The 24019-nt window shown below is 38.6% G+C and overlaps 1 protein-coding gene across 2 annotated transcripts; it reads right to left on the bottom strand.

Moving 5' to 3' along the window:
- Positions 1-12481: 12481 nt before the first annotated feature.
- On the bottom strand, positions 12482-21016 carry ZNF181 (zinc finger protein 181). Of its 2 annotated transcripts, none has more exons than XM_007470966.1 (4): positions 20943-21016; positions 16400-16520; positions 16058-16156; positions 12482-14737 (listed from the first exon to the last, which is right to left on the bottom strand). In XM_007470966.1, exons 1-4 carry the CDS (start codon positions 20949-20951, stop codon positions 13251-13253), a joined length of 1716 nt encoding a protein of 571 aa, XP_007471028.1. In that variant the 5' UTR covers positions 20952-21016; the 3' UTR covers positions 12482-13250. The 2 variants fall into 2 exon arrangements, with proteins under 2 accessions (XP_007471028.1, XP_007471029.1); XM_007470967.1 differs by having other exon boundaries at positions 12501-14737; positions 16058-16153.
- Between the last annotated feature and the right edge of the window lie 3003 nt (positions 21017-24019).

The raw sequence follows: 24019 nt of genomic DNA, 5'->3' as shown, positions 1-24019 counted from the left end.
GTGGAGAGCAACAGGGTAAGGGAAACCAGGAGAACTGCTCTGCCATGTGGCTTGCAATCTCGGGTTTTATGGAAATGGGGTTAGTTTCTGGGTTGTCTCTGGCCAGTCATTCTGATTCAGGGTCCTTCCTGTTGGCACACGCATTGCTCAGCCAAGATGGATTCCAGTGAGAAGGATTCTGGGAGGTTGGATGGACATATGGACTGATGTCTCCTTTCTCCTTTTGACCTTTCCCGAATTCTTCCAGTTGGTGGTAGCTTGTTCCGCATTCCTTACCAGGACCTCCTGTTGTAACTCATAAAAGTGGCTACTATCTTGCCTGGCCAGGGCAGTCAGTTTCAGAGTTTCCCCTGACACTTTTAACATTTCTGGAGTGGCCACATGTAGAGACTGGTGAATTTCCTCTTCCTAGTTTTGGATGTGCCTTATTGTTGATTCATTAACATTGAACTCACAGCCAATAGCTGCATAAGTCATGACTGAATGAAGCTTATCTAACACATGTATTTTCTCTATCATAGCCTTCTTGCACTACAGACACTAGACAGCACTTCAACACTGTGCTTGGGGGCCATTTTCAACAGCAAAATCACCCAAAAAGCACAAAAATACAAAAAAGTGTGGCACTAAAGAGATTGTGAAAAGGACACTTTATAATATGAAAGCTGACACCAGAAGGCAGAGTGACACCGTGTTTGACCTTAGCTGGTAACATGCATGATGGGCAACTTCAAATTTTTTATCACTCTGCACATGTCTGCAAATGACTGCAAAAATGCTATGAGTATTGATTTGGGAGTTACAAATAAAGTTCAGTGAATAGGTGAATTCGCAAATAATGAGAATTGCTTATTAAAGATCACTGATGAATTTTGTTATATATATATTTTTTCTCTTGGCTTCATTTGGAATAGCTTCTACTGCTACATCTTCCAGTTTCCTAATCTTTTCTTCTATGTCCACTCTCCCCTTCATCCCATCCAGTGTATTTCATATCATAATTTATAGTTTTTATCTCTTTTAGTTGGATTAGGGTCTTCCTTATGTCTTTCATGTCTCTACTTCACATGTTCATTCTTTCTTCTAGCTTCTTGGACATATGGGATAAATTTTTCTGTTTTAATGTCTTCTACTTTTACTATCTGTCATTCTGCACCTGTTTTTTTTTTTTTATTGAAATATAGTTGATTTACAATGTTAATTTCTGCTGTACAGCAAAGTGATTCAGTAATACATATATATATTCTTCATATTCTTTTCCATTATGTTTTATCACAGGATGTGAATATAGTTCCCTGTGCTATACAGTAGGACCTTGTTGTTTATCCATCCTATATATACTACTTTGCATCTGCTAATCCCAAACTCCCAATTCTTCCCTCCTCCATGCCCCCCTTTCCCTTGGCAACCACAAGTCTGTTCTCTGTGTGACTCTGTTTCTGTTTTGTAGGTATGTTCATTTGTGTTGTATTTTTTTAAATAAATTTATTTTTGGCTGTGTTGGGTCTTTGTTTCTGTGCGAGGGCTTTCTCTAGTTGCGGCGAGCGGGGGCCACTCTTCATCGCGGTGTGCGGGCCTCTCGCTGTCGCGGCCTCTCTTGTTGCAGAGCACAGGCTCCAGACGCGCAGGCTCAGTAGCTGTGGCACACGGGCTTAGTTGCTCCGTGGCATGTGGTATCTTCCCAGACCAGGGCTCAAACCCGTGTCCCCTAGCATTGGCAGGCAGATTCTCAACCACTGCGCCACCAGGGAAGCCCTGTGTTGTATTTTAGATGCCACGTATAAGTGGTATCATATGATATTTGTCTTTCTGACTGACTTCACTTAATATGATAATCTCTAGGTTCATCCATGTTGCTGCAAACGGCATTATTTCATTCTTTTTTATGGCTGAGTAATATTCCATTGTGTGTGTGTGTGTGTGTGTGTGTGTGTGTGTGTGTGTATACCACATCTTTATCCATTCACCAGTTGATGGACATTTAGGTTGTTTCCATGTCTTGGCTATTGTAAATAGTGCTGCTATGAACATAGGGGTGCATGCATCTTTTCAAATTATAGTTTTGTCTGGGAATATGCCCAGGATTGGGATTGCTGTATCATATGGTAGCTCTATTTTTAGTTTTTTGAGGAACCTCCATACTGTTTTCCATAGTGGCTGCACCAATTTATATTCCCACCAGCAGTGTAAGATTGTTCCCTTTTCTCCACACCCTCTCCAGCATTTATTATTTGTAGACTTTTTAATGATGGCCATTCTGACCACTGTGAGGTGGTACCTCATTGTACTTTTGATGTGCATTTCTCTAATAGTGATGATGAGCATGTTTTCATGTTGTGCCTGTCTTAAGTGATTGATTTTTCTTCTCATTTTGGGTTATATTTTCCTGCTCCTGTGTATCACTGTTTATTTTTGATTGGATGTCAGACATTGTGATTTGGGAATATTTTTGTATTTCTGTAAATATTCTAGTAGGGAGACTGGCATTCTTGCAAAAAAAATTACATAAACAAATGTAAACTGACAACTCCGACAATGCTTGTGAAAGGTGGAGTCCTCAGAAGGACCATCAAGACCTCTCTCAATTCTCTGCATTTAGGCACCTGTGGGTCTGCCCTCATATATGTCTCCTAGGGGCTCAAGTGATCACTGTGATCAACTTTTATGTTTTAATAAAATGAAACCCTATCAAGGCTACACTATTTGTACAGTTACAAATAGTAATCTATCCATGTTTCTTCTATTTGCATTGGTCTGATATATGGAAGCATAACTGGATTGCTTGTAGGACGAAGCCCCTCAGTTCTGTCTTTAACCAGGTACTACCTGGGAGTCTACATGGGGCCTAGAGGTGTAGGTTAAGGCTCCCCAAAGGGTTTGTTTTTTAAAAAAATATGAATCAGTTCCCACCATGGAGAATCTGTGCAGTTTTACACTGTCTCTGAGCCTGGGCTTCTTTGCAGAAACTGGAAGACCTTGCCGTAGAAGCTGGGTGCCTGCAACAGTAACTCCTGGAGGTGGGATCCACTCTTCAGTGTACCATGTCCATGCCCAGCACTTGTTCCCTTATTGACCCAGTCTGTTCCTGGCGCATGAGGAAGGTGCCCCTTTGTTTCCAGGTTCCCCTTTGTTCTTAGGATGAAATCCAGACCTCTATTATGTCAGGAAAGATACCTTATGCTCCAATCCCTCCCTGCTCTGTTTTGATGAATATACTCCCAGCCATCCCAAACTACCTCTACTCAACAAACCTTCTTTCTCTCCCTAAAGCTCAATCTATCCAGTTATCAGATGTTCAGATGTTCCTCTCTGCCAGGAACAATCTCCTGAGAATTCGCTTTTCTCCCAGGTTTCCAGGTGATGCTGATGTTGCTGGTCCAGGGGCCACATGTTGTAAACTACCAATTCATTCAATTATTTAAAAATTCACATATTATCCTAACATTTCCTGTGTCCTTGTCTTGGGCCTTATTTTTACTGCCTCAATTCTCACATGATTTACAACTAGGAAATGGGTTATCTTCCATATCAATTACAAAATTTAAATCATTATATAATATAGCAAACTAAGGTCATCAACAAGTGGTTGCAGACTTGGTTGTTTTCTCACATAAATACTAATTATTAATGAGTAATCTTGTATGAGACTATTATTCTTACAAAAATAATTTTAAAGGAGAAATAAAACTATAAACAATTGAGCAATGTCATTACGTATTGGAACCTGCCACCCTTTTAGAAAGATTTTTCTCAGTGTAATTGGTGACCACTTACAAACTTTGTTCTGCCTCTTTCTTTACATGTTCAGTCTTGGTGTGTAATTTCCATTAACTTGTCTACTAGTAAGTCCTAATAGAGATAGGTTAGATCAGTTACAAAAGTATCTATCTCTTTTGGAGATAAAAGCTAGCAGGTATGGTTTGTGGCACTCTGAAGATTACCCTGAAATATATATGATTTCATATGGGATTTAGATAATTTGCTTGGGCTTCTCCCTTTTGCCATACTTCTGCTAGAATCTAAGATGTAGCATCTAATTTCCCAAGAATAAAGAAGGCTAGCTGTGTATTGTGTATTGGGGTTTTATTCCTTTCATTTTTTATTGCAAGATATATAATATAAATTTTACCATTTTAACCTTTTTTTTTTTTTTTTTTTTTTTTTTTTTTTGCGGTACGTGGGCCTCTCACTGTTGTGGCCTCTCCCGTTGCGGAGCACAGGCTCCGGACGCCCAGGCTCAGCGGCCATGGCGCACGGGCCCAGCCGCTCCGCGGCATGTGGGATCTTCCCAGGCCGGGGCACGAACCTGTGTCCCCTGCAACGGCAGGCAGACTCTCAACCACTGTGCCACCAGGGAAGCCCCCATTTTAACCATTTTTAAATGTACAATTTAATAGTATTAAGTATTGGGCTTCCCTGGTGGTGCGGTGGTTGAGAGTCCGCCTGCCGATGCAGGGGACACGGGTTCGTGCCCCGGTCCGGGAAGATCCCACATGCCGCGGAGCGGCTGGGCCCGTGAGCCATGGCCGCTGAGCCTGCACGTCCGGAGCCTGTGTTCCACAACGGGAGGGGCCACGGCAGTGAGAGGCCAACGGACTGCAAAAAAAAAAAAAAAAAAAAGTATTAAGTATTGATACATTCATAATGTTGTGCATCCACCAGCACTATCCATTTATAGAAACTTTTCATCATCCCAAACAATAACTCTGTATCAATTAAACAATAACTCCCCTTCCCACCCTGCCCCCAGTCTCTGGTAACCTATATTCTACTTTATGTCTGTATGAATTTGCCTATTCTAGGTATCTCATATAAATAGAATCATAAAACATTTGTCCTTTTGTGTATGGCTTATCTCACTTAGCATAATGTTTCCAAGGTTCATCTGTATTGTAACCTGTATAGAATTCCATTCCTTTTAAGGTTGAAGGATATTCCATTGTATGTATATGCCACATTTTGTTTATCCATTCATCTGTTGATGAAAATTTGGGTTGTTTTTTGCCTTTATGGATACTGTGAATAATGCTGCTATAAACATCCGTGAGCAGTTATCTGAGTCCTAAGCAATTGGGTCCGTGCTTTCAACTCTTTTTTAATTTTTGTTTTTTGTTTTTATTTTTGCTTTCAACTCTTTTGAATGTATATCTGGAATTGGAACTGCTTAAAAATATAATTCTATAAATATATTTAACTTCTTGAGGAACCACCACACTGTTTTCCACAATGGCTGTACCATTTTACATTCCCACAAGCAATGCACAAAGGGTCCTAATTTCTCCACAACGTCACCAACACTTACTTGCCTTTCTTTCTTTTTTCTTTTTTTTTTTCTACTATAGCCATCCTGGCAGTGTTAACTTGTATCTCGTGGTTTTGCATTCGATCTTAGCCAAAAGGCCAGGGAGCAATTCACTGAGGTTTTGATTTGCATTTCCCTAATGACTAATTATGCTAACCATTTTTTCATGTGCTTATTAGCCATTTATATATATTCTTTGGAGAAGTGTCTATTGCTAGTATTCTGAGTATGTTTGCATCTATATTCATAACGGATATTGATCTATAGTTTTGGTTTTGTTTTTGTGTTCTTATGGGGTCTTTGTCTGATTTTGGTATCAAGGCAATTCTGGCATTATAGAATGAGGAAGTGTTTCCTCCTCTGCAGTTTTTTCAGAGATTGTCCTTTCCCCTTTAATGGTCCTATCATCCTTGTTGAAAATTAATCGACCATCTATGTGAGAGTTTATTTCTGGGATCTCTAATCTATTTCATTGGTCTGTATGTCTGTCCTTATATTAGTGCCACACTGTTAAGTTTTGTAGTTGGATAATATGAGTCCTCCAACTTTATTATTTTAAAGGATTGTTTTGGCTATTTGGGGGCCTTTGCAATTTCATATGAATTGGGGGATTGGCTTTCCCATTTCTGCAATAAGGGCTGTTGGAATTTTGATAAGAATTGCATTAAATCTGTTATCTCTTTGGGTAATATTGATATCTTAACAATGCTAAGTCTTCCTATTTTATTTTGAACATGAGACATCTTTCCATTTATTTAGGTCTTTAATTTCATTCAGCAATGTATTTTTAGTTTCCAGCATTCAAATCTTTCACCTTCTTGGTTAGATTTATTACTACATATTTTATCCTTGTAGGTACTGTTGTAAATAGAAGGAGCTTCCTAATTTCCTTTTGGGGTTGTTCACTACTGTTCTATAGATACAGAAATGATTTTGGGGTATTGATTTTCCCTGCAACTTTGCTGAATCCATCTATTAGCTTTATTATTTTTTCTGAGTTCTTGGGGATTTTTAATGTATAGGAGGATAATGTCATCTGCAAAAAAAAAAAGAGAGAGAGATCATTTTACAACTTCCTTTCCACTTTGGATGACATTTTTTTTCTGGTCATAGCTCTGGGTAGAACTTCAAGTACAGTGCTTAATAGCAACTGTGAAAGCAGGTCTCCTTCCTTGTCTTTTTCTGATTTTTCAGTCTTTCACCTTTGAGTATGATGTTAGCTGTAGGTTTTTCACAAATAACTTTATCATATTGAGGAATTTTCCCTCTATTCCTAGTTTTCTGAGCATTTTTATCCTGAAGGTTCATTGGATCTTGTCAAATGCCTTTTCTGCGTAAATTGAGATGATCATGTGGGGGTTTTTTTCCTTCATTTTATTAGTGGGAAGGATTACATTGATTTTCTTATGTCGAACCACCCTTGTATTGCTGGGTCGTGGGGAGTAAACCTTTTAATATGCTGTTGGATTCAATTTGCTAATATTTTGTTGAGGATTTTTACATCTATATTCATAAAGGATATTGGTCTGTAATTTTCTTTCCCTGTGATATCTTTATCTGGCTTTGGTATCAGAAAAATACTGGCCTCATAGAATAAATTATGGAGTGTTTCCTTCTCTTCAATTTCTTGGAAGTTTGAGAAAGGCTGGTGTTAATTCTTCATTAAATGTTTGGTGGAATTCACTGGTGCAGCAGTCTGGTACAGAACTGTTCTTTGTTGGGAGGTTTTTGATTATTGATTCAATCTCTTTACTTCTTATAGGTCTTTTGAAATATTTTATTTCTTCTTGAGTCAGTATAGGTAATTTCTGTTCCAAGGAATTTTTCCATTTTTGTTTGATTACCTAATTTGTTGGTGTATAGTTGTTCACAATACTGTACTATAATCCTCTTTATCTCTGTAAGATTGGTGGTAGTATCTCCAATTTCATTTCTGATTTTGGTTGTGTTTTCTCTTTTCCTCTTTGTTAGTCTAGGTAAAGGTTTATTAATTTTGTTGGTCTTTTCAAAGAGCCAATGTTTGGTTTCATTGATTTTCTCTGTTGTTTTTCTTTTTTCCATTTGGCTTATCTCTACCCTGTTTTTTGTTATTTCCTACTTTCTGTAGCTTTTGGTTTAGTTTGTCCTTTTTGTAGTTTGTGAAGGTGTGAAGTTAGGTTATTGATTTCGGATCTCTTTTTTATGTAGGTGATCACTGCTATAAATTTCCCTCCTAGCACTGTTTTTGCTGTGTACCATAAATTTTGGTATGTTGTGTTTTCATTTTCATAAGTCTTTAAGTATTTTCTGATTCAATTTGTGATTTCTTCTTTGACACATGGATTGTTGTCTTAGTCCATTCAGCCTGCTATACAAAATACAAGAGAATGGGTAGCTTATAAGCAACAGAAATTTATTTTTCACAGTTCTTGAGGCTGAAAGTCTGAGATCAGGGTGCCAGAATTGTCAGGCTGTCTTCCTGGTTGCAGACTTCTCACTGAGTCCTCACATGGCAAAATGGGCTAGGAAGTTCTGTGGGCTCTCATTCATAAGAGCACTAATCCAATTCATGAGGGCTCCACCCTCCTGACCTAAGTACCTCTCAAATGCCCCACCTCCTAATACCATCACATTGGGCAGTAGGATTTCAACATATGAATTTTCATACCATAGCAGTTGTTTAAGAGTGTGCAGTTTAATTTCCACATATTTGTGAATTTTCCAGTTTTCCTATTAATTTCTAATTTCATTCGGCTGTAGTTAAGGAAGTTACTTTGTATGATGATATCAATCATTTAAAATCTATTGATACTTGTTTTGTGGCCTAATGTATAATCTATCCTGGGAGAATGTTTCACATGCACTTGAGAAGAATGTGTATTTTGCACTTTGGGGGTGGAGTGTCATTTATCTGTTAGATGTAGTTGGTTTATTGACTTGTTTGAGTTCCCTGTCTCTTTACTTACCTTCCATGTGGTTTATCTATCCATTATTGAAGGTGGGGTATTGAAATCTCCCATTATTAATGTAGAACTGTTTCTCCATTCAGTTCTTTCCATGTTTGCTTTATATATTTTGATGGATTTGTTATTAGATGTGTAAATGCTTATAATTGCTATATCTTCTTGCTGTGTTGACATTTTATTAATATATAATGACCTTCTTTGTCACTTGTAATCTTGGATTTAAAGTCTATTTTGTCTTGTATTAGTATAGACACCACAGCTCTTTTTTTTGTTACTATTTGCATAAAATAGCTTTTTCCACTGTCTCACTTTCAACCTATTTGTGTCTTTGGATCTAATGTGAGTCACTCACAGACAGCATGTAGCTGGATCATGTTTGGCTTTTTAATCCATTCTGCCAGTCTCTGTCTTTTGATTGGAGAGTTTCATCCATTTACATTTAAAGTAATTACTGGAAAGGAGGAACTTCTGCCAACTTGCTTTTTGTTTTCCAAGTGCCTTATTACTTTTTTTTAACCTCTCATTTTCTCCATTTTTGCCTGAGGAATTATTGTCAGACACCTAAAGTGAACTTTGTAAGGTAGGCAGTAGTCCTTCTGGCAGGTGAACTTGATAGATATTGGAAACACTCTAGGCTGAAAGAACCACATGGTCAAAGGGAATATTTTTTGTTCAAGGAGGCATGAGAGGACCTGTGAGATTGCAAAGAGAACCTTGATCTTCTGAGAGACAATATTGCTAGGAGGCAACTGTATGTCTTTCACTGGATGTTCAAATTCAGCCTGTGTTCCTGAGATGTGTGACTCTGGGAGATTTGCTAGTGCTGCCTGAGTCTCAGGTTGCTGACTGTGCCATAGAAAAGATTATAGCATTTGTGGGAGGATTAATAAAAGTAAGAAAAACACACCAAACAACTTACATGTGCCAATCACTCTGTTGTTTGCTTTATGAATAAATAAAATTCTCACAACCACCTGATGCAGTGGGAATTATTTTTGTTTTGATGCTGAAATCAAAGCTTGAGAAATGAAGTAACTTTTCTAAGATTAACGAAAAGCAAGTGTCAGTACCAATAGGCTGATTCAAACCTGGGATTTGGGTCCAGAGCTGGGAATATTTAATTGCTTGAATGCTGCATACAAAGTTCTCAGCATACAGTGCAGGTATACAGTGCACTGTATACAGCCATGAGACTAAAATACTGCTGCTAGTGATATTGTTTGTTACCATTATAATTTTTTCCCTATTCATCTTTAATGCCAGAACTTACTTTCTGTGCCCCTCAAGCCACACAGCCTTGTCATTCTTTCATCAATGAAATCATAGGCATTTTTTTCTCTTAACACAATTGCATCCTGTTTAAAAGGCAGTATCTGACTCCCCTTCAGTGCCCAACACAGAGCTAGTCTCCCACAAAGTGCTTAGTGATGTGTGCCTTGGTTCTCTCAGGATTTTTACGAATGACTGCACAATTGTCTCCAGCAACATATGACTAGCCCAAGGCTACTGAAGCTACTCCAACTTTCCAGGCATCAGTGACCTTCAATAACATGGTTGTAAACTCTATTCAGGAACACTGAGGGCAGTTGCACTCATTTCAAAGGACCCTGTACTGAGAGGTGATGCTGAAGACCTTTAGGCTTCTGGTCTCACTGGGCAAAGCCTCACTTCTTCTCCACAGGGACCTGGAGCCTCCTTCATTCTGCTCTTTCTCCAAAACACATGTGTAGTACACCCTCCCACCTTCCTGCAGCCCTGCTATGTTCTTGTCTCACTTTTTCCTATCCAGTGTCCTTTGTGTCTCCTCAGAGTATTTTGGATAATAAATATATTCCCCTGCAAGATGGTTCAAATACCAAAGGAAGATTTGTTGGAAGCAAATGGGAGTGTCTTGTAAGAGCCCCCCAAAAGGTGAAACAGTAAGTAGATGGGTGACAGGTGATTAGGAAGACCCACTAGAAGATGTGACATTTGAGACCAGAATGATGAAGCAGCCGTGTGAAGATAATGATGATGAAATTAATAGCTAATATTTATTTTAGTGCTTTTGAGGTACCAGGCATTATAAGCATCTTACATCAATTAACCCACTTAATCTTCATAATAATCCTGAGATCTTATTATCATCATTTTACAGATGGAGAAACTTAGGCATGGTGCAGCAAAGTAATTTGTCCAAGGTCATACAAAGCCAGTATACACGTAACTTGGTTTTATACCCAGGTAACATGACTCCAGAGCCTGTGCTCTTTATACACATCAAGAAATGGTTAAGAGATAAGACTGAGCATGATTCTCCATTGGTGACATTATAACATCATTATGATCTCAGGTATATACTCTTGTTGCTTTCTTAAAACCGTCACTATCTCAAATATTTAAGTCTCTGGCTTTCTTTTCCTAGTTCAGTATTATTGTGAAGGTACTTTAAATCAGGAATTGTAAAACATTATCGTGTATGCTCATGCTTTTTAAATGACAAAGTATGAGTATTTGGATGAATCCTCATAACAGAATAACAAGATGGCATAAAACTATGTGTAGTGAAAGCGAATAAAATCTGGGGGATTAAAGGACTACTTCATCTTTGCTGTATCAGTGCTTAGGAGAGCAGAGGACAGAGCATGGGAGAAACAAAAAGCTACCACCATTATTGCACAACTAAATATACTTCTAGGGGCCAGTCTATCCATAATTATAAATGTTCTTATCCTTGTTTGATACCATCCCATACTCCTTTAATTATAAATCTCTCGAAGATCCTTCAACATGCCATAGAATGTCGAAATAAATCTTATAACTAAAACTAAATCAAAGGAAAGATAAATTTCTGCTTAATATTAAAACTTCACCATCCCATTCCAAACCCACTATATCTGGTGAGAATTGCTGTGCCTTCACCTCTTAGCTTTCTGTTAAAAGTAGCATATGTACCAGAGTAGAATATTTTGTCTAAAGTTGGAAACCCTATTACTCATTCCATACCAGAATTATATCAGCAATATAATATTCTTCCTTAAAATAATGTCTTACAACTATCAAATGCCATAGAGAACATAATCTGAAATATAAATTATATAACTGCCCTTTACTTGCAACTGTGTCCATACAATCCTAATCACTGATCTGTATCACCTTTCCAGTCACAAGAAAGGAAACTGTGAAGCCAGTAAGGCTATTCCACTTCTTATCTGAAACATATTTGAAGCCATCCCCCTTATAATTATCTGTCAAGGTTCAGTGTAGAAAACCAAAACTCTTAAATATTTTAAGAAGATATGTTGCAGGATACTAGTGCTCTCAAAATTGGTGAGCAGGCTGGAGAAGTAATGGAAACAGCTCTGGACTAGTAAATTCCAACCTCCCATAACAATGATCAAGGGATGGGGAAATGACTGCTGCTGTTACTAGTGTTGCTGCCAACAGTAGTACCTCAAAGCCACAAAACTTGAAACTAGACACTGAATAATGTATTCCGGATGCAGGAAACATAATAGAACTTGCTTGTCTGCTTTGCCTAGAATGAACTCCAAGAGCGTGTGTGCCTTACATACAGTTGTCCTCAGCATCTGTGAGGGACTGGTTCCAGGACCAACATACTCCCTCACCCCCTATGGATACAAAAATCTGCAGGTGCTCCAAATCCCTTACATAAAATGGCATAGTATTTGCTATAACCTAGGCACATCCTCCTGTATACTTTAAATTATCCCTAGATTACTTATAATACCTAATACAATGTAAATGCCATGTAGTAGTAAACACAATGTAAACACCATGTAAATAACTGCCTGCAGCCGGTAAGTTCAAGTTTTTCCTTTTAGAACTTTCTGGATAAAAACTTTTTCTTAACATTTTCCAACTGCGAGTGGTTGAATCTGCAGATGCAGAATCTGCAGTTATGGAGGATCACTGTAATTAGGACTCATTCCTTAGGATGTGGATTAAAAAGCACATCCTCTCTGCTCTAATCCCTCATAGTATGTATAGTTTCTTGGTTATGTTCTCACAGCACTTGTAAAAATTAAAATGTGTCAATTAAGCCAACTGGAAATGGACTGTGGATTATCCTTACCAAAATAGCAACATTCTTAGCTCAGAGATCAGGCCATTTTTTTCTAGGTTTGTTAGTCTCCCACTGAAGGCTATATAGGAAAGCTGATCCTAATTCTTCAAGAGGAAAGTAGTGGAAAATTTTGTAAGAAATATCAGTGCATCAGTGAAAGAGTCCAGTATATACAAAATGATTTTACTAGACACCAAAAATTTTATTCACACCACTTTTTACTTCTGTTGCAACTTTAATTTTCAATTATAACATTTATTAGATCCACTGGGTGACTAAATATCTTCACATGCCCAATGGCTAAAGATAATTTCTATGTAGGACTCGAGTAAAATGCATGCTGCTACTATAAGATATGCATATTCATTTATAATATGCTTGTTTGCTCTCCTGTAGAATTGTTTACAAATTAGCATCATTGCAAAGAAAGACTTACACATAATTCCTAAATCCTTCAGGTTTTTCTAACATTAATCTTCTGATGTCTAGCAAGCTAAGAATGCTTAGTGAACACTTTGCTACATTTCTTACATAAGCTTTCTTTCCAGTGTGAGTTCTTTGATGTAAAATGAGGGATGCATTTTAACTGGACTTCCCACAATTTTTATATTCATATTGCTTCTCTCCTGTATGTGTTTAATGTTTTTTAAGAGATTCATATCACCTAATGTCTTTCCCATACTTGTAACATGTAAAGGGTTTTTCCCCAGTGTGGATTTACTTATGTCAATTAAGGGATTAATGCTGGCTAAAATCTTTCCCACATTTACACACTGTAGTCTCTCTACAGTGTGAATTGTGATAGACAATAAGGCTTGTATCATTGCTAAAGAGTTTCCCATATTCATTACATTCATAAGAATTTTCTCCAGTATAGATTTTCTGATTTTCAATCAGGAGGATCTATGGCTACAGTATATTATGACAAATTCTGCATTTATGCAGTTTCTCTCTTATATGATCTTTCACATGTATAGTGATTTATATGGCCTAAAGGCTTTTCCACACTTATTGTACTACTGGGTTTCTCTCCATTATGTACTCTTTGATGGGCAGTAAGATTTGAGCCTTTGCTAAATGCTTTCCCACACTCATTACATTTATATGGCTTTTCTCCAGTATGAATTCTCTGATGTACAGTAAGGTTTGAACTACAGCTGAAGGTCTTCCCACATTTAATACATTCATAGGGTTTCTCTCCAGTATGAATTCTGTGATGTTGAAACAGGGATGCCCTATGACTGAAGGCTTTCCCACATATACTACATTCATAAGGTTTCAATCTAGTGTGGTTTCTCAAATGCATATTCAGTGAGTCAGGCTGGCTGAAGGATTTCCTGCATTTTTGACATTCAAAGGGTTTTTCTTCAGTATGAATACTCTGATGCTGAATAAGAAATGAGAGGCTGCTAAAGACTTTCAGACATTTGTTGCATTCAAATTGTTTCTCTATACTGTGAATTCTTTGATGTCGAGTAAGGTGTGAGCTACAGCAAAAGGCTTTTCCACATTCGCTACATTCATAAGGTTTCTCTCCAGTGTGAATTTTCTGATGGTGAATGAGAGATGACCTGTGAATGAAGGCCTTCCCACATATTCGACATTCATAGAGTTTTTCTTGAGTATGAATTCTCAGATGTTCAATGAGATGTGAAACACGACTAAAAGCCTTTCCACAGTTCATACATTCATATGGTTTCTCTCCAGTGTGAGTGCTTTGATGATTAGTAAGTGATGAGACATGGCTAAAGGCCTTCCCACATTCAATACATTTGTAAGGTTTCTCTCCACTGTGGCTTATTTGATGTCGAGTAAGGGATGAGCCATGGCTAAAAGTCTTCCCACATTCATGACATTCATAGGGTTTCTCTCCTGTGTGAATTCTCCAATGGCGATTAAGGATTGATTGTTTCCCAAAGGCTTTCCCACATTCACTACATGTATAGATTTTCTCTCTATTAAAAGTCTGGTGAAGGGTAAGAGATTTGCTTTGGCTGAAGGCTGCCACACTTTCATCAGAATTCAAAAGTTTCTTTCCATCATTGATATTCTCATTTTTTATAACTGAATTTGCTGGTAAGCTCTTCTTAAATATATCACGTTTATGTGACTTCCCTTCAGCAGAAATGCTCTGTGGTTCAGAAAGAATAGACTTTAAAGGCAAGATGCTTCTAAACATATTGCATTTGTAAACACTTTCCCCGGTGGGACTTTCTCTAAAGGTGAGGGTCACTGGTCTGAAATGTTCTACCTGATTTTCACACTTCCCCTCCAACTTCTCTATATAATCCAAGTCCTTGTTAAAATTTGAAAATTCATGACTTTGTTTTATAGTTTTTTCCATTATTACCATTTGGGGAAAATCTTCATCATAAATATCTTCCTTCGTTGATAATACTTTGCTTTCCCATCTTGATTTCCAATCTGTAATATATCAAGACAGCAAAACACTGCTTTTTCTGAACTTCTTGAAAAGAAACTTCTATGGTAGAAATAGGAGAACTGGATAAAAAATAAAGTCATTCCCCTCTAACCCCCACGACACATGGCTCTGACAACTCTCATATATTCAATAATTTCTGAACAAAGTTCAAATGCAGCACAGAGAATACAGACAGCTCACAGAGGCAGGAACAGAGTATAATAAGGGAAATGGGTTAATATAGGCAATCAGTTTTGGGGGAAAAAAGGAAACTATCAGAAAGAAAATGCAGAAGGCATTCTGGATCCCAAGCCAACATTTTGTGCCTATACTTATGTGAAAGACTACATTTTATCTCACAGAGCCTTGGTTCTCCAACGTTTGATTAATCTAAATTTGCTGTCAGATTAGTATGCTTAATATGAAGAATATATAGCACTGTGCTAAACAGCTACAATGAACACAAAATCATCTAAATACTCTTTATGGCTCAGAAAGATTTAAGCTTTGTGAGTTTATGTAGGATCTGTGTGAAATCATACTTATTGACATTAAAAAATACTGTTCTGGACTTCCCTGGTAGCACAGTGGTTAAGAATCCACCTGCCAATGCAGGGGACACAGGTTCGAGCCCTGGTCTGGGAAGATCCTACATGCCGCAGAACAACTAAGCCCTTGCACCACAACTACTGAACCTGCGCTCTACAGCCTGTGCGCTACAACTACTGAAGCCCGCGTGCCCTAGAGCTCGTGCTCCCCAACAAGGGGAGCCACCGCAATGAGAAGCCCGTGCACCACAACAAAGAGTAGCCCCTGCTCACCGCAACTAGAAAAAGCCCACACGCAGCAATGAAGACCCAATGCAGCCAGAAGAAAAAATAAAGAAAATACTGTTCTCAGAAGCCCTCTTATATATCCCTTACTTCCTCTAACACTTACATTCATATTTGTTCTTTGAAGTTCTGCCTTAGGGGAAAAGTGATTTTCCATCTAATTGACAGCTTTTTCAGCCTAAAACCATTTGTATATTTTTCCTTAAGTGGACTCAAAAAGAATAATTGCCTTATTTTCATTTCAAATAAATAACAATTTGAATTATTATGATGCCAAAACCCTCCACTTTTGATGAGATGACATGAGTAATACAGAAAAATAATAATTTAGGAGAAATGGTTGTTTTGAAATCTAAGCTAAGGATCCCTCAATTTTGTTACATTTGGAATCTCTGATGACAGTATCCCTAAAATATACTAAAATGCCTCCATACTTTCTATAAACATCTTTAAACAAAGATCTCCTTTGCCTGATTCACCATGACTTACCTGGAAACAAACTTTTTGACAGCTTTTTCTCCACCATCCAAGGTTCTTTGCCATCCTCCAATAAAGCAATCACGTATGGCTTAGGTATGGAAAGACCTGCTTACAGGAAAAATATAGAACAAACATTGTTTAAGCTGTGGCCTTCATGGAGGAGAGACTATCATCAAAAAAGGGACCGAAGAAAGGTCTGAAGGATGTTCACTGAAACGGGAAGATAAGCTTCAAGCAGGACACAACAGAGCTATACGTTTCCTCAGAACATTTACTAAGGAGAATCTCTAGCAATTTGGAGTGGCAGAAGAAAGATCTCCCTCACTGGAGTGGAGGCAGAGATATGCTTACCTAGAGATACCAGGTTCTCATAATTCTGTACCATCACATCCTTGTATAAATTCCTCTGAGTAGGATCTAGCCATCCCCACTCTTCATGAGAGAAGTCTATGGCCACATCACTAAATGTCACCTGAAATAGCAAACACATTTAGGCTCAACCATAGCCCTGGCCTCTTTTGTCACTGGTTAAGGGGTAAAATTACCCTGGGGTGGAAGAAAGGGAACAAGATTCAGCAGTTGTGACAATGATCAGGAATCTGATCTAAGTTAAGTAATAATTGGATAATTATGTGCTTGGCATTGTTATACAATAAGGATAAGAGATAAATATAAGTGCTCTGCTTCAGGAGAGTAGGGAATAGAATTATAAAATTTTTCAAAATCAGCATTCAACTTTTGGCATATAGTCAAGTGCTTAGCTCTGTTTTTTATAGTTTATGTGCCAGGTAAAAGAACATGAATTAAGGTTCAAAAAAAAAGAATCCAATAGGTTCATAATAAAAAGAAACCTTTATATTAAAGATAGACATATTCATAACCAATTTATAAACAAAAAGCAAAAATATTTATGGTACATATTAAACCTCATATTCATAATCTATAATTAAAATAATTTGAGACCCCTGGGCAAGAAGACTGAAGGATGGTTTCATGCCATAGGTAGTCCTTGAATAGAACCTTAAAGGAAGGGCAAAGAAAAAAAAAAAAGACACATTTCAAGGAAAATATTCTAAGAAAATAGATTTCTTCCCAATAGTACTCATTCACAGTATTATTTATTTTTTTATTTTATTTTATTTTATTATTATTTTTTTAACATCTTTATTGGGGTATAATTGCTTTACAATGGTGTGTTAGTTTCTGCTTTATAACAGAGTGAATCAGTTATACATATACATATGTTCCCATATCTCTTCCCTCTTTGTCTCCCTCCCTCCCACCCTCCCTATCACAGTATTATTTAAAATAGCAAAATTTTAGAAAAATTTTTAATGTTTAATAATAGCTTACTGGTTAGTCAAATTAAAATATGTGCAAACAAAGTATGCATTTAAAATGTCATTATTATTACCTTTCACTGGTGAAATAGGCATTGTTTGGTTATTGTAAATTTTTCACTCCAAGTGTAGATTCAATATTCTATTACTTTATTTGGATATTTTATTAATACACATGTTCACCAGTGACACTGGTCTTTGGTTTTAAAAGAGGGAATTTACCTTCATCAGGTGTTGGGGAAATAATTAAAAATCAAATCTACCAAGCAGAAAATCCTCTCTACAGTGTAAAAAAAAAAAAACAGTTTTATTACTGAATAAGCATTAAACCAGACTGTAATGCACTTCACAGGTAATCACTAATGAGACTTCAAGGACAGAAAGAAATTTCACCCTTTTATAAACTCAGGCAGATACAATCCATTACACATGTTTTCAAAGTAAATGATAACTTGTCCTTAAGTAAGAGGACTTGATAGCATCATTTGCTACACATAGTTCATCCTAAATTCACCTGGTAATTGGGGTAGTCATCTGTGTTAACTGCCTTTACCCCAAAGAAAAATTTTAAAACTCATATCTTTATGACAAGCAAGTAGTTAGAATCTGCAGCCAGGAGTCTAGGCTAAACTCCCATACAGATAGGGAGATAGGGGTGCATCTTCCTTCATGTTTCCATTTTGAAGAGATGGCTCCAAGGCCCTTAAGAAGGACTTTAATGCTTTGCAAAACTGGCAGAGGCTTATTTAGCTTTGAAAAAGATGAACAAGCTTCTCAAAGGGAGAGGGAAAGGATAAACAATTACAGATTTTTCTCAAGAAAACACTCTAAGAAAAGGGACGGGGAGAGGGTCTCTCTTTTGGCACCGGGGAAAATTCTTTTTTCCACTTGTATTTACTCTTAGCCAGGTATTAGGGTTACACTAGCCTTATCATATGAACTGAGAAAATTTCCATCTTTTCCTGTTTTCCACAGTGGTCTTTTTCTTTTTCTTTTTTAAGATTTTTTTTTTTGATGTGGACCATTTTTAAAGTCTTTTTTGAATTTGTTATAATATTGCTTCTGTTTTATGTTTTGGTTTTTTGGCCGTGAGGCATGTGGGATCTTAGCTCACTGACCAGGGATCGAACCCATACCCCCTGCACTGGGAGGTGAAGTTAACCACTGGACCACCAGGGAAGTCCCCCACAGTGGTCTTTAAATGATTAGCTTTTAAAAATCCCAAATGATAAGCCAAATTAAAAAATCAACACTACATTAAATGAATAAAACACTATGCTTTATTCCACCAATGCAAAGATATTTTAAGTTTTGATATTAATGAATAACATTGTATTAATAGTCTAGAGAAGAAACCCCACATAATCTAATAGATACTCTTTGATCTTTATTTAAATCAGAGTTTCTCGATCTTGGCACTACTGACATTTTAGGCTGGACAATTCTTTATTGTGTGAGCTGTCCTGTGCATTTTAGGATGTTTAGTAGGATCCCTAGCCTCCACCCTTTAGAGGCCAGTAGCAACTCCGCTTAGCCACCCCCACCCTCAGTTATAACAACTGAAAATGTCTCTAGACATTATCAAATGTCCCTTATGAGTGGGACTAAGGGGGATAAAGTCACCCCATTTTGAAAACCACTGCTGTACAAAATTTTTGCACTTCTTTGAAAGACTCTCTTAGGCCTCTCTACCTATACGCAAGGTGTTTTCTCAGTTTGGTATAACTTCACTTCTACCTCTGCCACCCTGGTACTATAAGACACTGAAACAACTCCAGCCTTGCTTCCCCAGGGATGCTTCAACTCTTTCTTCCCCTTCAATTGCCTGAGCAGCCTGGGATGTTAATTCACCTTTGTCCCCAGAACTTAGGATATTAAATAAATACCTTAATTTCTTATGCTTTCTTACTTTTCTACCAGTCCTGTACTGCCCAGTATAGTAGCCATCATATTTGGCTATATAAATTTAAATTAATTTAAATAAAATTTAAATAAAATTTAAAATTCAGTTCCTCAGTCACTCTAGCACTCAATAGTCATACGGCACTGGTGGCTACCACATTGGACAGGACACAAATAGAACACTTCCCCCACTGTAGAAAGTTCTCTTGGACATACTGCACGAGATCATGAAATCCTGCATGTCAGTGTACACCCCAACCTATGTAAGAGGCTTCCTAACAGGTACTTCATTAAGTGTTTAGAAAATGAATCCATGAGTGATTTTGGCAATTAGTTCACTTTAGCTTTTACTTAAAAAAAAAAGTTCTTTCAATTCTAATTATCTAATATACCCAAGAAACAGAGTCTGCCCAACACGCACATCTGCCACTCATACCTTCTCCTGTGCAGGCTTCACTTCCACGCCATGATTCTGTCCCATCATTTTCTCATCACTCCTTCACTCAACAGCTATTTACTAAGCATCTGTTTTATGCCAGATACCACTCTGGACATTGAAGATAAAACAGTCAACAAAAAAGAAAAAAATCCCTTCCAGTGGGAGGAGACAAACAATGAGTGTATGCATATACTAAACACATAGTGTATCAGCTAGTGAGTGATAGGTGCTATGAAAACACAGTGATGGAGGAGTGGAAGTGACAGTCAAGAGAAGGTGACTGCAATTTTAAATAGGTGTTCAGGGAGGCTTTACCGAGAAAGTAACCCCTGAGCAGAGATACAGAGGTAAGAATGCAAGCTTGTGTATATCCAGGGAAAGAATATTCCAAGTAGATGGTACAGCAAATTCCAAGGCCTGGAGGCAGTAGCCAGTGTGGCTGGAGCTCACAGGGAACAAAGAGACAGAGAAGGAAGATGAGATCAGGGAGGTAATAAGAGAGCCTAACTGTACAAAGCTTTTTATGTCACGACCCAACTCTGACTTCTATTATGAGTTAGGGCCACCAAAGAGTTTTAAGCTGAGGAATGACAGGATATTATATAACAAGAGGATCTCTATAACAGCTGTATTGAGAAGAGACTGAAGAGGGTCAAGGGCAGAAGCAAGGAATCCAGCAAGGTGACTACTGCAATAATATAAGTGGCTTGGACCAGGGTGGCAGTGGTAGTGGCAGTGATGGGGTAACCAATGGTTAGATTGTGTAGATACACTGTGTATATTTTAGATCCAACTAGAGTGTTTGAATGTGAGTTATAAGAGAAAGGGAGGTCTCAAGGATGACTCCAAACCTCTCTTGACTTGAACAACTGAAAGGACTGACATACACCATTAATTGAGACCACATGATACAGTTTGGACAACTACAAAGCAAATAATTCCAAACTTGAACTTTGAATTGTAATTTTAAAAAAAAGTTTTGCTCAAGACTCTTCAGAGCCTTCTAGCAGGAAACTGGTAAAAAACAGGAGCACTGAGAGAAGACAGTACTTTAGAGTTCTGCAGTCTACATCCTTTGCTATAATGAAAGGAATCATAGATCCAGTCCCTAAAAGGATTCTGTGAGGTGGGAACTAGTAGGAAAGGCAAAGCAAACACTCAAGAGTCCTGATAAGCAGGTGTTTCAGGAAGATTTGGGGACATACCAACTTACCTGAAACATGACTCTGCAATTTCCAAAAGTCAACACAGTCCTCTTTCCAGGCTCTCTTCTTATAGAAGGGCAGTGCCTGAAAAGGCAGATCAAGAACAGGAAAAAGCAGTCATGAAAAATCAGGCTTATCTTGAAGCTCTGGACACACTTGCATGGAGAATCACACTGGGAATCACTTTCTAGGGTTCTAACCTTTTCCTAGGCAAGAGGTAACCTGGGAATCACTTTCTAGGGCTCTAACCTTTCCCTAGGCAAGAGGTAACCAGGTGCCATTTGCGTGTAAATCAACTATCATGTACATAAGTGACAAACTCATAAAACAACAGTAATAACACTGTTAAATAAGAGCTCTTTCGATCTTCAACACTATGCATAGTAGGCATTCACATTATTCCAGATTTCTTTTTTTTAAACTCTGAGAAAACTGAAACTCGATATTAAAGCAATTTGTGCAAGGTTTACACACTGGATTTTTTTTTTTTAATGTAGATGGCGTTTTCTTTCAGTGCGTACAACGCACACTGGCTCTCCCTTTTCCTTTTCGCAACAGCTCTGAGGTAAGCGCCATCCTTACTCCCCTTTTACAAAGCAAGACAGAGGCCCAGAGAGGCTAGGGGCCTACTTGGGCTCACACCGCGGGGCAGACCCTGGGACCAGCGACGTTGTGGCTGCAATGCCCAGCGCCCGGGTGCCATCAGCCCGAGGCCTGCGGCCGCCCCCCTGGGACCCACACTTGCCTTACTTCTCAGCGGAGCCCGCCGGCACCGAAACCGGGCGCGGCCGTCCACAGTGGGCACCTCCTTGTACCTAACGCGCCGGATCGCTGCAGCGGACGATGGCCTCCCGCCTTGCGGGAATAGCGTTGCCCAGAGTCTTCCGCGATTCCAGGACCGAGAATTCCGCTGCAGGAGAACAACTGCAGGGCAGGCCAAAAGCGGAGTCCACGGCCGACTGTACTTCTCAGACTCCTACGCGTCAGAGACAAAAGTTGCCGGTGCGTCGCATGGTCGCCTCCCAAAAAACCACACTTCCCACGAGGCACTGCGACCGCGCGATCTCGGCGCACCGCGAGACCACAGCCCGGGCTGTGTGAGAAATTACACAGCAGGGCTGCTCCACCGGGGCCACACACGGTTTACGTACGGAGAGGACAGCAGTCGTTTCTGGCGAACTCTGCTTCCCGGAACCAACGGCAGCCGTCTACATGCACTGTGAAGACAATGGCGCCCGAACCGCGATACTACACTTCCCAGAAAAGTATGCGGCCGCTAAACGTCTTTCGGGTCGTTCCTCTGCTCGCACAGATGTTGTCCGGCCCGGAGAAGGGCAGCCTTGCTAGTGCGGGACACGAAGTGGCCTCTAGCAGCCGAAGGTCTCCTCTCATCCAAAACTTTGCTGCCACGCTGTCCAGCTCGTATAGGTCTTGAGTATTTGGCGCCCACTTGCCCAGGACCGTATTTTCCCAAATGCCCTGTGTCCGGGCTGTTACAACATTAGCTGTCCGCGGACCAATGACACTTCCCGGAAGTTCGAGGGGGTCACGTCTTCGCTACGACAGTGACTGCCGCTGTGATGTGCATTACACGTACTCGAAGGACTCAGGATTATCAGACTCGAGTGAGGGCACTGAGGACAAAGACCCTCAATCCTGGGAAAAAATACTCCTCTGACCCTCCTCCGGCCCCAGAAGCGCTTCTTAGTCTCTGACTTTGCCCAGCCAGCCCACCTACACGGGCCCTGGACAAAGATGTATCTAGGCCAGAGCATTCTACTGTTGTGAGTTTGTGTTGTTGCCTTTACTTTCTTTTTCAAGTAAGTTAAATTTTACTTATTTTTTAAAAATTATAAATAGTATCACTATGAATTTTCTTGCATGTGTCAAGTACTTATATGCATAAGATTCACGAGGTAATGCTTCCACCTTTTGAGTGTGGTATTCAGTCCCTATAGCAGCAGTAGTTTTTAAAAACATTGTGGCATCAGCTGGATTCCTCTCAAGGCTTACAGTATGTAACAAGGAAAGATTTGCCAGTGCAAAGTATACTCCCATTTATGTCTTTTTATGTCTTTATTAAACAGTGACATTTTTTTCAAAGTTGTACCAATTTGTACTCCTGCCATAGTTTATAGTTATTTTGGTTGGCAACTGTTAGTGCCTGCACTTGATTTTTGTGAAACTTTCAAATTTTACAAATCTGCTAGGTGTCAAATTATAACTCATTGTGGCTTAAATTTGCATTTCTTTTATTGTTAATAAGATTGAGAATCTTTTCACGTGTCTGTTGGCTTTAGTATTTCCTTCTCTGAGAATTGCACATCTCTTGGTCAATGTTCTTTTAGAACAGTGACCTTTTTAATATTAAAATACAAGTTACACAGAGAAATGCAAGATTTTAAAGGGAGAATGCAGAGACTAGGATACTAAAATTTTTCCCCTGAGAACCCCGGGCATTGAACTGGATTCGGTAACCAAATATGTTTTCTACAGTTTTTGCATAATGTTTCTGAGTGTGAAATTCTTTGATTTTTCTCCTACTTGGGATTGTTGAGCAGTTTGAATCTGTGAAGTGGCATCTTCTTGTGCTCAGCAAATTTTTCTTCTCCATACATTGCCTCTTCCCTCCTCTTCTTGTGAACTCCAATTAGCTGTTAGGTAGGTTTTTCCATTCTATTCTCTGTAATTTCCATCTTTCAGTCTCTGTATTGCAGTCTGGGTGATTTATTCTTATTTGTCTAACATTCATAATTCCCTTTCCAGGGGATTTTTTTTTTTTAATTTTCAGTTTTTCAAAGATTTTTGTAACATGGTAGGCACAGTTGATTCATAATATGCATTTGATAATATCAATAATTGAGGATCTTATGAACCTTTGTAAATTTATTTTTTAATTTCTTTACTCAGTTTGCTTTGTTTCCTTTTTTGGTTGGTTATCTGTGTGCCACTCAGTCCTTGAAAAGAGATTCTACTGGGCTCCCCAATATCCTTGGATGAAAGTGCCTCTCTTTTCTAGAGATTATATAGTATTATTTTCAGACAAGATCTGGGATTACTACCACTCTGGAACCACTTTAAACTA

This window comes from Lipotes vexillifer, unplaced genomic scaffold (assembly GCF_000442215.2).
Source record: "Lipotes vexillifer unplaced genomic scaffold, Lipotes_vexillifer_v1.1 scaffold182, whole genome shotgun sequence".
NCBI classification, from domain to species: Eukaryota; Metazoa; Chordata; class Mammalia; order Artiodactyla; family Lipotidae; genus Lipotes; species Lipotes vexillifer.
The sequence above is the reverse complement of the archived record's forward strand: the minus strand, read 5'-3'. Positions and strand labels throughout refer to the sequence as shown.